The following is an 11,725-nucleotide window of genomic DNA, read 5'->3' as shown; positions in this document are numbered from 1 at the left end:
ATGGTAGCCTAAACCTAAAAATAGATAAGTATTTTGTATGGTTGATTTCTAGAACTAAAATGTCTTTCTGTAACTATAGAGATATAAGTGACTTTCTTATGAATGATTGGTTATAATGGAATAATATAACTTGACGAAAAGAATTATGTGATTGACATAATTGTTATGAAAGATTTGATATGCATGATGTATTGTGTTATAAAATGGAAGTTATATGTTTTGTTTAATTACATATGATTTAAAATGAACATGTTCGTTCCAAACCTAATGGATAAATGCCCATTATTTGAAATAGTCCATGCTTTTTAATATACACAAAACTTATGCATTCAGAAGGGAAAATAGAAAGTCATGGAAGAAGACTATTCCCCACTTACCCACTGAATGGCAATACTAATAGTAACAAAATGGGTAAAAGAACCCAACTGGAAAATTATGTAAAAGAGCTCTAAATGTGAAACAAAATTGAAATATTGAACAAACATTATTATAATGCGAATAAGAAGCATATAAGGCAAAAGGATAAAGGGTTTTGAATTAATCATTTATAGTGTTTAAACCCCTTTGGATCACATTAGTTTTCTTGGACCAGCCGATTAAAACCAACAACCTAGAAACAATTATGGGCCCCTTTTTATAACTTAAGGAATTAGACAAACCTAGTATAGGCCCTTCCTTAATCTCTAGAATAAATAACAACTGGAAATCTTAACCTACCATTAAAATAACCATACTACAGTGCTAGTCTACTAAAGACAAAGAACACATATACATCTAGGTATATTGAAACTAAAAAGGGCACATAGTTCACATAGTTCCCAAGAAAGAATAATGTCGTATGCTATTCACAAATAAAAACATCAGGATACAACTAAATAAAAATCCCTGCACTGTTATATTTGTGAATATATATATATATATATATTCACAAATAAAAACATCAGGATACAACTAAATGAGTTGCATGCGACGTTGGGGTTGGAGGGTCGTTACCCTCTTACCAACCCCGTCCAAATCTCGTCGTTGATGAAACCCTAGCTTACGAGAACAGTAGATCTCACCTCCACTCATACCAAGGCAATGAATTGCCAAATGAGGCGCAATGGAATGAATCAAGACAATTTAGACACTCTAATGCCATAAAGGTCAAATCCATATAATATATGCGACCATATATTATGTCAAAACACAAAATTATATCGTATATGGTTGTGTGCCATATTAGACATAAAAATCAAATTGTATGCCTTTAAGGACTATGTCACAACTAATAAAAAAAATCAACATGTGTGTATATGTCACACTGTCACCATAGACTAGTAATGTATTATCTAGGTCTGAAATATTGAGTGCCACATAATGCTAATGAACCTCGAGTATAATGTTTTTCCAACACCACATCATAAATGAAATTATTTATAAGAATTTAACTTTGACCAATAAAAGAAATAGTGAAAGTAATTAATACATAGATTAAAACAAATATACCTAATATTTTTATTTATATCACTTAAATTTTATATATTTATAACCAATTATAATTATAATTTAACATTCAATAATATATAAAAGTAAATATATCTATATCAAAAAAATATTTTAATATTTTAATTTTATTGTTATATATATATGAGAGTTACAATAACCTTTAGTATTATCTATATGCTAGTTATACCCATTTATATATATATATATAATTTTCAAAATTTTAATTCTCAACTCATAGTTTTATCTTTGTTAAAAGAGACCCATTTTGAACCGATAATTTTTTGCCATAATGATCTTAATCATATTTAGATACTCCAAATTCCCAATAGCCACATTATATTTATTAATGTTCATATCAATTTTGGAAATTATTTTACCTTTACCTAAATATAATTTATTTATTTTAATAAAGTAGACACCTTTCAGGCAAGTTGCACATAGTTATCAATAAAATTAAAAATAAATAAAAATATATTATAGAATTAGTAATTCAAAGCATATCTTAAAACCATTTTTTATTTATCAACTAATTTACACAAACCAAAAAACTTTATATATATATATATATATATATATATATATATATATAGATATATATTAAAGTATATATATTTTTAAGGAAGTTGCACATACTTATCAACTAGTACCATCACATTAAAAATATTAATGTTGTTGATATAGACTAAGGCTTCATAAATATAACCAAAAAACTATTGCAACAGGAAGAATGACTTACTAATGCACACATTTACCTTATTAAGCATGTATAAAAATGCTATGGGTCAATTTTAACTTAAAAAAAAATGAGCCATTTTGAAAACTAAAATTGATTATATATAAATGAATGTTATAAATAATAATGAGGAGCTTATCATTAAAGAACTTATTAGAATTGGAATAATCTCAAATTTCTAGGAAATTGGTGAGCGGGCAGCCACATGGCACAAGTATAATTTTTTAAATTTATTAGAAGCCATTGCAACCTAACAAACTCTATAATACACTATACCCATTAAGACTAAGCATATGCTGAGCATATTTCCTTGAGAATCAATCTAAACCTTCAATTAAAAAAATAAATCAATAAATCTTCATCCACCTTAAATTGAAATAAAAAACCTTCAACAATAAATATAAATATATTATACAATTAATAATTTAAAATATATCTTAAAAACATATTTTATTATCAACTAATTTACACACCAAAAAACTTAATTAATAATATTCAAAATATATACAAAATACTCACTTCTATATATATAAATAAATATAAATAATAAAATTAATAATTCAAAATATATCTTAAAAACACATTTTATTATCAACTTATTTATATGCACCAATAAACTTAATTAATAATATTGAAGGATTATATATGAATTCTAAATTATTATTTTATTTGGTGTGTGAGAGATTAGAGACCTTAGTGGAGGTTCCTCACATGACAGCCTAGGTTTAGAGGAGGTCCTCACATGAGAGTTAGGTTTGGTATTTGAAGCCCTCAGTTAAGCTTTCTGATCTATTACACACAAAATAAAATAATAATTTATCTCAATACTATTTATATGATAAAAATAAATAATAATTTATTTGAATAGAATTTATATGATCATTTTATATTATTAATTAAGTTTATTGATGCGTGTAAATTAGTTGATAATAAAATACATTTTTAATTTATATATATATATATATATATATATATAAATATATAAATGTGTAGCTTGCATATATTTTTAAATATTATTAATTAAATTTTTTGGTGTGTAAATTAGTTGATAATAATTTTTATTATCACATTTTATTATCAATTTATTTATATGCACCAATAAACTTAATTAATAATATTGAAGGATTATATATGAATTCTAAATTATTATTTTATTTGGTGTGTGAGAGATTAGAGAGCTTAGTGGAGGTTCCTCACATGACAACCTAGGTTTAGAGGAGGTTCCTCACATGAGAGTTAGGTTTGGTATTTGAAGCCCTCAGTTAAGCTTTCTGATCTGTTACACACAAAATAAAATAATAATTTATCTCAATACTATTTATATGATCAAAATAAATAATAATTTATGTGAATATAATTTATATGATCATTTTATATTATTAATTAAGTTTATTGGTGCGTGTAAATTAGTTGATAATAAAATATATTTTTAGGGAGTTGTCTATAATGCGATTTTTTGGAGATTCTGGTGACGGAATCCGGCGGAAGAAATTGATGTTAAATCTTGATTTGTTGCAGTTAAAATGGTTTTTTAACTGTATATTTGGATTCAGCACCTTGAAAAACCCCTGGGAGGCTTTGATTCTGCAGAAACTAGCTATCAAACTTGCGATTCCAATAAATTGCTACCGACAGAAGAAATTGATGTTAAATCTTGATTTGTTGAACTTGCGATTCCAATAAATTGCTGCCGGATTTTGACTGGAAAAACCCACCGAAAGGCTTCCCAAAAGTCATTACAGACCACTGCTATTTTTAGTTGATAATAAAATACATTTTTAATATATATATATAGCTTGCATATATTTTTAAATATTATTAATTAAATTTTTTGGTGTGTAAATTAGTTGATAATAAAATAATTTTTGAAAATATATTTTGAATTACTAATTCTATAATATATTTATATTTATTGATAAGTATATGCAACTATCTAGAAAGGTGTCAATCCCATTAAAAAAGAAATTATAAAAGTACAAGTATATATATATATATATATATATATATATATATATATATATATATATATATATATATATATAAAGTTTCTTGGTGTGTGTAAATTAGTTGATAACAAAATATGCTTTTAAGATATACTTTGAATTACTAATTCTATAATATATTTATATTTATTAATAAGTATGTGCAACTTGCTTGACAGGTGTCTACTTCATTAAAAAAAAGAATATATATATATATATATATATATATATATATATATATATATATATATATATTTCTTTTCACTAGAATTCACTAAAATCTATCAATATAATTTCAAGCTTTTTAATTTTTTAAAATACATTTTTGAATGCATAAATATATTCAACACCCTTGAAAACCCTTGGGGTATAGATTAAACAATTTAAACTTAAGTTTTTAAAAATATTTGTCAGATTTTGATTAAAATTAACCAGAAAAATGATCATATTCTCAACTCATCCAACACATCATATGTCGTTTGATTTTTTACAAAAGGGACCCATTTTGAATCGATTATTTTTTCCCATAATAATCTTAATCATATTTAAATACTCCAAATTCCCAATACTTTAGATTCCCAATAGCCTCATTATATTTATTGACGTCCATATAAATTTTGGAAAGTATTTAACCTTTACCTAAATAATTTTTAATTGCTGCACACAATTTTATCTATATATATAAGGCAGCGCCTAACGAGCCATATATAGGGTATTCAATGCTCTTGAAGATGCACGGGACATAACCCGTTAACACACGAATTGCGAAATTCGCCACTAAATAAAAAAAGGCAATTCCTGTGTTAGCAGGCTATGTCCCGTGCATCTTCAAGGGCATTTAATACCCTATATATGGCTCGTTAGGCGCTGCCTATATATAATATCTTTATAATTTTTTGTTTTAATAAATAGACATTTTTCAGGAAAATTAAATATATTATAGAATTAGTAATTCAAAGTATATCTTAAAAGAATATTTTATTATCAACTAATTTATACACACCAAAAAACTTAATTATATATATATATATATATATATATATATATATATATATATATATATAATTTGGAAAATAATCTTTCCATGCTGAGTTTAGAATTGGTTGCAGATTTGTAGGTGGTTGTTGAGAGAACATATCAACCTCCCTATTGATAGTTGGAATTAGTTGGATCTCACAAGCACCATAAATATGTGATGTATCCTTGTGATTTGTACTGTGTAATAGAATTGTTTCATTGTGTGTGTATACCTCTATTTTTCTACTTGGTATCAGAGCCAATTAATGAACAATGTCGCATAATTCGAATTAGTGGTTCTTAGTGCTCAGAAACCCTTGAACACATCAGTAGTTTGATTGCATTTATAGTGTTATGGTTTGTTGTTCTTGCTCTTGAAAACCCCTGAACAACGACTACAAGTTACAGTATGATATCCATGTGTGTGAAACAGGTAAAGTTGTTAGATAAGCTTATGAACACATTCAATATTCATAACGTGAGGAAAGTGAAATATCTGACAGATGGTGATTGGTCCATAGGATGGTTCATTACTTTTCAGCTCTTATCGTGGAAGCCTTGACGAGCCGAGTTGTCAATATTGTTGATCTTGCAAAGTTCATCATTGATGGTCAAAAGCGGGTGTACTTTAAATGAGTCGAAAGGTAAGCTCGAAGATGCGGAGAAAGAAAGAGCACAGTCCATAATACTGCAGAGTGGGTAGAGTTGCTGATGAAGACCAGGCAGACAAAGATCAATTTTATTGTTATAATATGCATTGTAATTGTGCATGTAAGAATTAAGGGAGAGATTTGGAAGATAATCCTTACAGGCTCAGTTTAGAATTGGTTGCAGATTTATAGGTGGATGTTGAGAGAATATCTCAAGCTCCCTATTCATATTCGGAATTGGTTGGATCTCACAAGCACCATAAGTATGTGATGTATCCGTGTGTTTTGTAGTGTGTAGCTGTTTTTCTACTCTCTCTCTCTCTCTCTCTCTCTCTATATATATATATATATATATTTCTTTTTAAATAAAGTAGAGACCTTTTAGGGAAGTTGCACATACTTATCAACTAGTACAACCACATTAAAAATATTAATGTGGTTGATATAGCCTAAGACTTTATAAATATAACCAAAAAAACTATTGCAACAAGAAGAATGTCTTACTAATGCACACATTTACCTAATTAAGCATGTATAAAAAGGTTATGGGTCAACTTTAACTTAAGAAAAAAAAGGAATTACACATCTTATTGTAAAATGGACCATTTTGCTAAATAAAATTTGTTTATATATAAATGAATGTTATAAATAATAATGATGAACTTATCATGGAGGAATTTAATAGAATTGGAATAATATCAAGTCTCTAGGAAATTGGTCGGGTGGGAAGTCACTTGACATGAATCTAATTTTTTAAATTTATTAAAAGTAATTGACCATTTTGCTAAATAAAATTTTCTTATATATAAATGAATGTTATAAATAATAATGAGTAACTTATTATGTAGGAACTTATTAGAATTGGAATAATCTAAAATCTCTAAGAAAATGGTGAGCATTTAATTTTTTAAATTTATTAAAAGTCAATGCAACCTAACAAACTCTATAATATACTATAGCCGTTAAAATTAAGCATATGCTAAACATATTCCCTTGAGAATCAATTTAAGCTTTCAATTAAAAAAATCAATAGATATTATTTAAAAATATTGGCAAGTTGCACACTGGTATATAGAAATAATATTTCACATTTTACCAACATATTTTATTATCAATTAATTTACGCCCACCAATAAACTTAATTAATAATATTGAATGATCATATGAATTCTATTCGCATAAATTATTATTTTATTTTGATATATAAATTTTATTGAAATAAATTATTATTTTATTTTGCGAGAGATTAAAGGGCTTAGTGGAGATTCCTTGATAAAATAAAATCGTTGACTTTAAATTGCATTATTTTGATTATAAATATAAAATAATGAGAAATATAATTATAAGAAAATAAAAGATATGAAATGTGGGAGGTCGTTTGCTTTTTTTCCGTTGAGTTGGAATGACGGTCAAAAACTCCGGCGACCGTGAAAGGCTGGAGAGGCCATATTTGGGAGTTCCGTCATTCTATAAGAAGGTAAACTGTGAACACGTTAGACATTGCTTCGTTTGGACTGCATTCGTTTCTCCAGCCTGTTCTCCTTTGCATCATTTCCGTTTCGCCAGCCTGTTCCCTGCGCCTCTGAAACTACCCTTTGACTTGCTTTCAGAGCTTCCCATCTCCAATTTCTACATATATCTCTATTTTTTCAAAACAATTGGCAATTCCATACCCAACGATTGCATCGTCCTTTCCCGAAACGAACTCTGAAATCGAAATGGAAATTCAACGTTCTTCTCCTGTAACTACGAATGAATCTTCCTTGGCCTCCACCTCCGCCTCGTCGTCCAATGCTACTGATCCCATGGTTTATGACGTGTTCATAAACCATCGAGGTCCGGACACGAAGGCCACCTTCGCAAGCCCTCTGTACCGTCGTCTTCTTTCACATGGATTCAGAGCCTTTTTAGACGAGCAGGAGCTGGAAGCGGGATCTGATTTCCCTTCGCAAATAGAGGGTGCTATTCGAGCTGCCTCGGTCCATGTGGCCGTCTTTTCGCCGAGATACACGGAATCGACATGGTGTTTGAACGAGCTCCTCCTCATGCGGGAATCGGGGCGTCCCATTATACCTGTTTTCTACAAGGTCAGTCCTGCTGAACTGAGGTATGGTAACCCGCTGCACGCACTCGAGAAGAAGACGAACCCCGACCCTGAAACTGGTATGCCTCGGCCACGATATGACTCTGCCACCATTCAAAATTGGAGAAATGCTCTGTCTATTGTTGCAGATATAAGTGGGTTTAATCTGGAGGGCAAGTTTCATGGGTAAGACCTCCAACTTCTTTCTATGAATACAATATATAACATGTAAACATGTATCATGCTTTGCCTCTGGTTTCAGTTATTTATATACATGTATGATGCTTTGCCTTGGCTATGGTTTCAGTTATTTATATTTATGGTTTTTTAATGAATAACTAGGGAGGAGATTCGCATGTTAGATGAGGTCGTGGAATCTGTGCTGAAAAGGGTTAAAAAGACAGAGTGGCATGTGGCCAAATATCCCACTGGTTTAGATGAGAAAGTCAAGGATTTTGAAAGAGAGGTATTGAAGCAGCCTCAACACAGCGGAAAAGTCCAGGTCCTTGGGATAGTTGCCATGGGTGGAATGGGGAAGACAACGTTGGCTGTAGAATTTTTCAATAGGAAGAATTCAGATTACAATAAATCCTGTTGTTTGTTAGATGTAAGAGAAAATGTTAGAAAAAGCTCATTACATTCGTTGCAGAGTAAAGTTTTGAAAGGATTAACTCAACAGGATGTGAATATAGAGAACACTCATCAAGGTACAGGGATTCTGAAAAGGTACCTCCGAGATTGTCATGTCCTATTAATTTTAGATGACGTAGATCATGAGGATCAGCTAGATGCATTTTTACCAGTTAAAGATGTCTTGCGTTTTGATAGCTTAGTTTTAATTACATCTCGGGACAGAGAGGTCCTCAGAAAGTCAGGAGTGGAAGAGTCTTCCATTTATAAGTTAAAAGGTCTTTCTACAAAGCACTCGCGAGAGCTATTTTGCTCTTACGCCTTCTGTAAACCCTATCCCCTCCAAGGATTTGAAGCTCTGGTAAATGAGTTTATAGAGGCGTGCCAGGGATTGCCGTTGTCTTTAAAAGTTTTCGGGGCACTCTTTTTAGGAAGAAATGACAACAAATCTTTTTGGCGGGATACACTTTCCTTAGTACATCAACAACTTCCAGATGATATACAGAAGCGATTAAAAATCAGTTATGATGCACTCAATAAAAAGGAACAGGAAATGTTTTTAGATATTGCCTGCTTTTTCATAGGAGAGAGGAGGGATATCAGTGTGCGAATATGGGACGATCCGTACTGGAAAGGCTCGCTGGGGTTTCAAAATCTAGAGAGCAAATGTTTGGTTGATGTGGATGGTGCTAATTGTATACAGATGCATGATCAGCTCCGCGATTTGGGACGGGACATTGCGCGGGGTGAATTGCCCCGCCGTTTTTCAGATCCAGCAGAAAACATTCATGATTTTCTGCAACAACCATCTGTAAGTGTTATCATTTATTGTTTTTAAATATTTTCTGTAAAAGTATGTATAGAGTGTCAAAATTTTTGATCCTTTCTGGAGAATGGACAGGGAGTAACCGAAGTGCGGGGAATTAGGATCTTTCTTAATAATGATACGGATTCATGGTGGCAAAGGAGTGGAGACCTGTTCGGGAACCGCGTGATGGAGCTTTACAATAGATTGCAAAACACACGTTATCGTTTTCTTGGTATTGGTATCACCCATTTGCAACTTATTCAGACTCGAGGGCATCTCTTGGAGCACGTTTTGCGGAGGGCGCACTCCCCAAATCTCCTGTGGCTTTCTTGGTATGACTGCCCATACTCCTACCTGCCTTCCTGGATTCCAGTCAAGAATTTAAGGGTTTTGAAGGTGTATGGGAGAGTAATCAAAGCATTGTGGCAAGGTAGATCGCAGGTAATCTGGAGTTTGTTTGTTTCTGGTTGTTAATATTGCACCACAAGACTCTGGAAGGATTTATAAGTGATGCGTAGATGACAATCATCCACTTCAATATTTTTAACAGCAGTTTGAACGCATGTTGCAGGCACCTATTCAGTTGAGGGAGTTGGAGATTTTTGGTGTGCTCTCGAAGATTCCAAAATCCATAGGGCAACTGACCCACCTCGAACGGATTTTCTTCAGCGATGTAACTTTCGAAAAATTGCCAGAAGAATTTTGCCAGATGAGGTGTCTGAAGGTTTTGGTGTTTAAAAGATGCGAAAACCTGAAGGCGCTACCAGATTCTTTTGGTAACTTGACGAACCTTCAACACGTGAAACTGTCTTCGTGCCCGTCGTTGGAAAGGCTGTCAGAATCCTTCGGTAACTTGATGAACCTCGAACACATCGTGCTGCTTAGTTGCACCAGTTTGCAGAGGTTGCCGGAGTCCTTCGGCAACTTGACGAAGCTCGAACACATCGAGCTGTATGGGTGCGAAATTTTGCAGAGGTTGCCAGAGTCCTTCGGCAACTTGACGAAGCTCGAACACATCACGCTGGTTGCGTGCTCAACTTTGCAGAGGTTGCCTGAGACCTTCGGCAACTTGACGAAGCTCGAATACATCCAGCTGGCTGGGTGCACCAGTTTGCAGAGGTTGCCGGAGTCCTTCGGCAACTTGACGAAGCTCGAATACATCGAATTGTCTGGGTGCTACAATTTGCAGTGGTTGCCGGAGTCCTTCGGCAACTTGACGAAGCTCGAATACATCGAGCTGTCTGGGTGCGGCGATTTGCAGTGGTTGCCGGAGTCCTTCGGCAACTTGACTAAGCTCGAATACATCGAGCTGTCTGGGTGCGGCGATTTGCAGTGGTTGCGGGAGTCCCTCGGTAATTTGACAAACCTCCAACAGATGCGGTTGATGTGCGCGAGTTTAGAGAGTCTACCGAGCATGAAGGCATTGGTATCCTTGAAAGAGTTGAGAGCAACAGGTTGTGTCAAGTTGAAGAGCATACCCGATTTGGCCCACCTAACAAGGCTGGAATCACTAGATGTCGATCGGTGCCTTGAACTAGAAGAGTTGGATGGTGTTGAACATTGTATGTCATTAGAGTATCTTTATGCGCCAGATTGCCCAAACCTGAAGTTGAGTGAAGGTGTTGTAAAGAAACTCCGACAACTAAAGGTTAAAGGGGATTTCTAATAAAATATAGATATGCATGTTCTCATATTATAAATGTGAACAAAAATCCTGGGGAAATTGTAGGTCATCTTAATATAAATATTTTGAGTAATGTTTTCTTTTATATTATATATAATATAATATAATAATATTTTATTGTATTGTAATTTGTATATATATATATATATAAATATGGGCGTTTTTCCAAAAGAGAATATATTTTCCTTTTAATTATAATGAATATATATTAATTGTTTTTTATAATGAATATATATTAATTGTTTTTTATAGTAATTAATTTGTATTTTTTTAATGGGCAAATTTTAAAGTTAAATTTTAATTAATTATTATTAGTTATAATTTTAATTTTATATTAATAAATATATTTTTAATTATTTTAAAATTTATTTAGATTCAAGCTAGTAATCTCAAAGAAATTGAGATGAAGTTGTTGAGGTGCGAGTATAGATTATGAAGACATTGACATTTTTGGAAGAGTTGTCACTAAAAATTATATATATATATATATATATATATAATAATTAATTTATTTTTTAAATAAATATTTTTTGGATTAATCATATATTAATGGTGTGATTAATTAGAAAGACATTTATCTACAATATAGATCACCAAAATCTTCAATCTAACATAATTTATTTTTATATTTATAATTTATTTTGATTAAA

At 31.5% G+C, this 11,725-nt stretch overlaps 2 protein-coding genes across 2 annotated transcripts; both read left to right on the top strand.

The window, feature by feature from the left end:
- Positions 1 to 7,588: 7,588 nt before the first annotated feature.
- Positions 7,589 to 8,143, top strand: LOC149183766 (putative 2' cyclic ADP-D-ribose synthase BdTIR). The gene has a single exon (XM_089415073.1). The coding sequence runs from the start codon at positions 7,589 to 7,591 to the stop codon at positions 8,141 to 8,143; it is 555 nt and encodes a 184-aa protein (XP_089271199.1).
- Positions 8,144 to 8,263: 120 nt separating this feature from the next.
- On the top strand, positions 8,264 to 11,098 carry LOC149183765 (disease resistance protein Roq1-like). The gene is made up of 3 exons (XM_089417235.1): positions 8,264 to 9,394; positions 9,485 to 9,832; positions 9,963 to 11,098. The coding sequence occupies exons 1-3, from the start codon at positions 8,309 to 8,311 to the stop codon at positions 11,055 to 11,057; spliced, it is 2,529 nt and encodes an 842-aa protein (XP_089273361.1). The 5' UTR covers positions 8,264 to 8,308; the 3' UTR covers positions 11,058 to 11,098.
- Positions 11,099 to 11,725: the final 627 nt, after the last annotated feature.

Source organism: Pinus tabuliformis, chromosome 3_2 (assembly GCF_031772625.1).
Source record: "Pinus tabuliformis cultivar Carrire ecotype Pingquan chromosome 3_2, CPIR1, whole genome shotgun sequence".
NCBI classification, from domain to species: domain Eukaryota; kingdom Viridiplantae; phylum Streptophyta; class Pinopsida; order Pinales; family Pinaceae; genus Pinus; species Pinus tabuliformis.
Note: the sequence above shows the minus strand (reverse complement) of the source record. Positions and strands in the feature narration are given on the sequence as shown.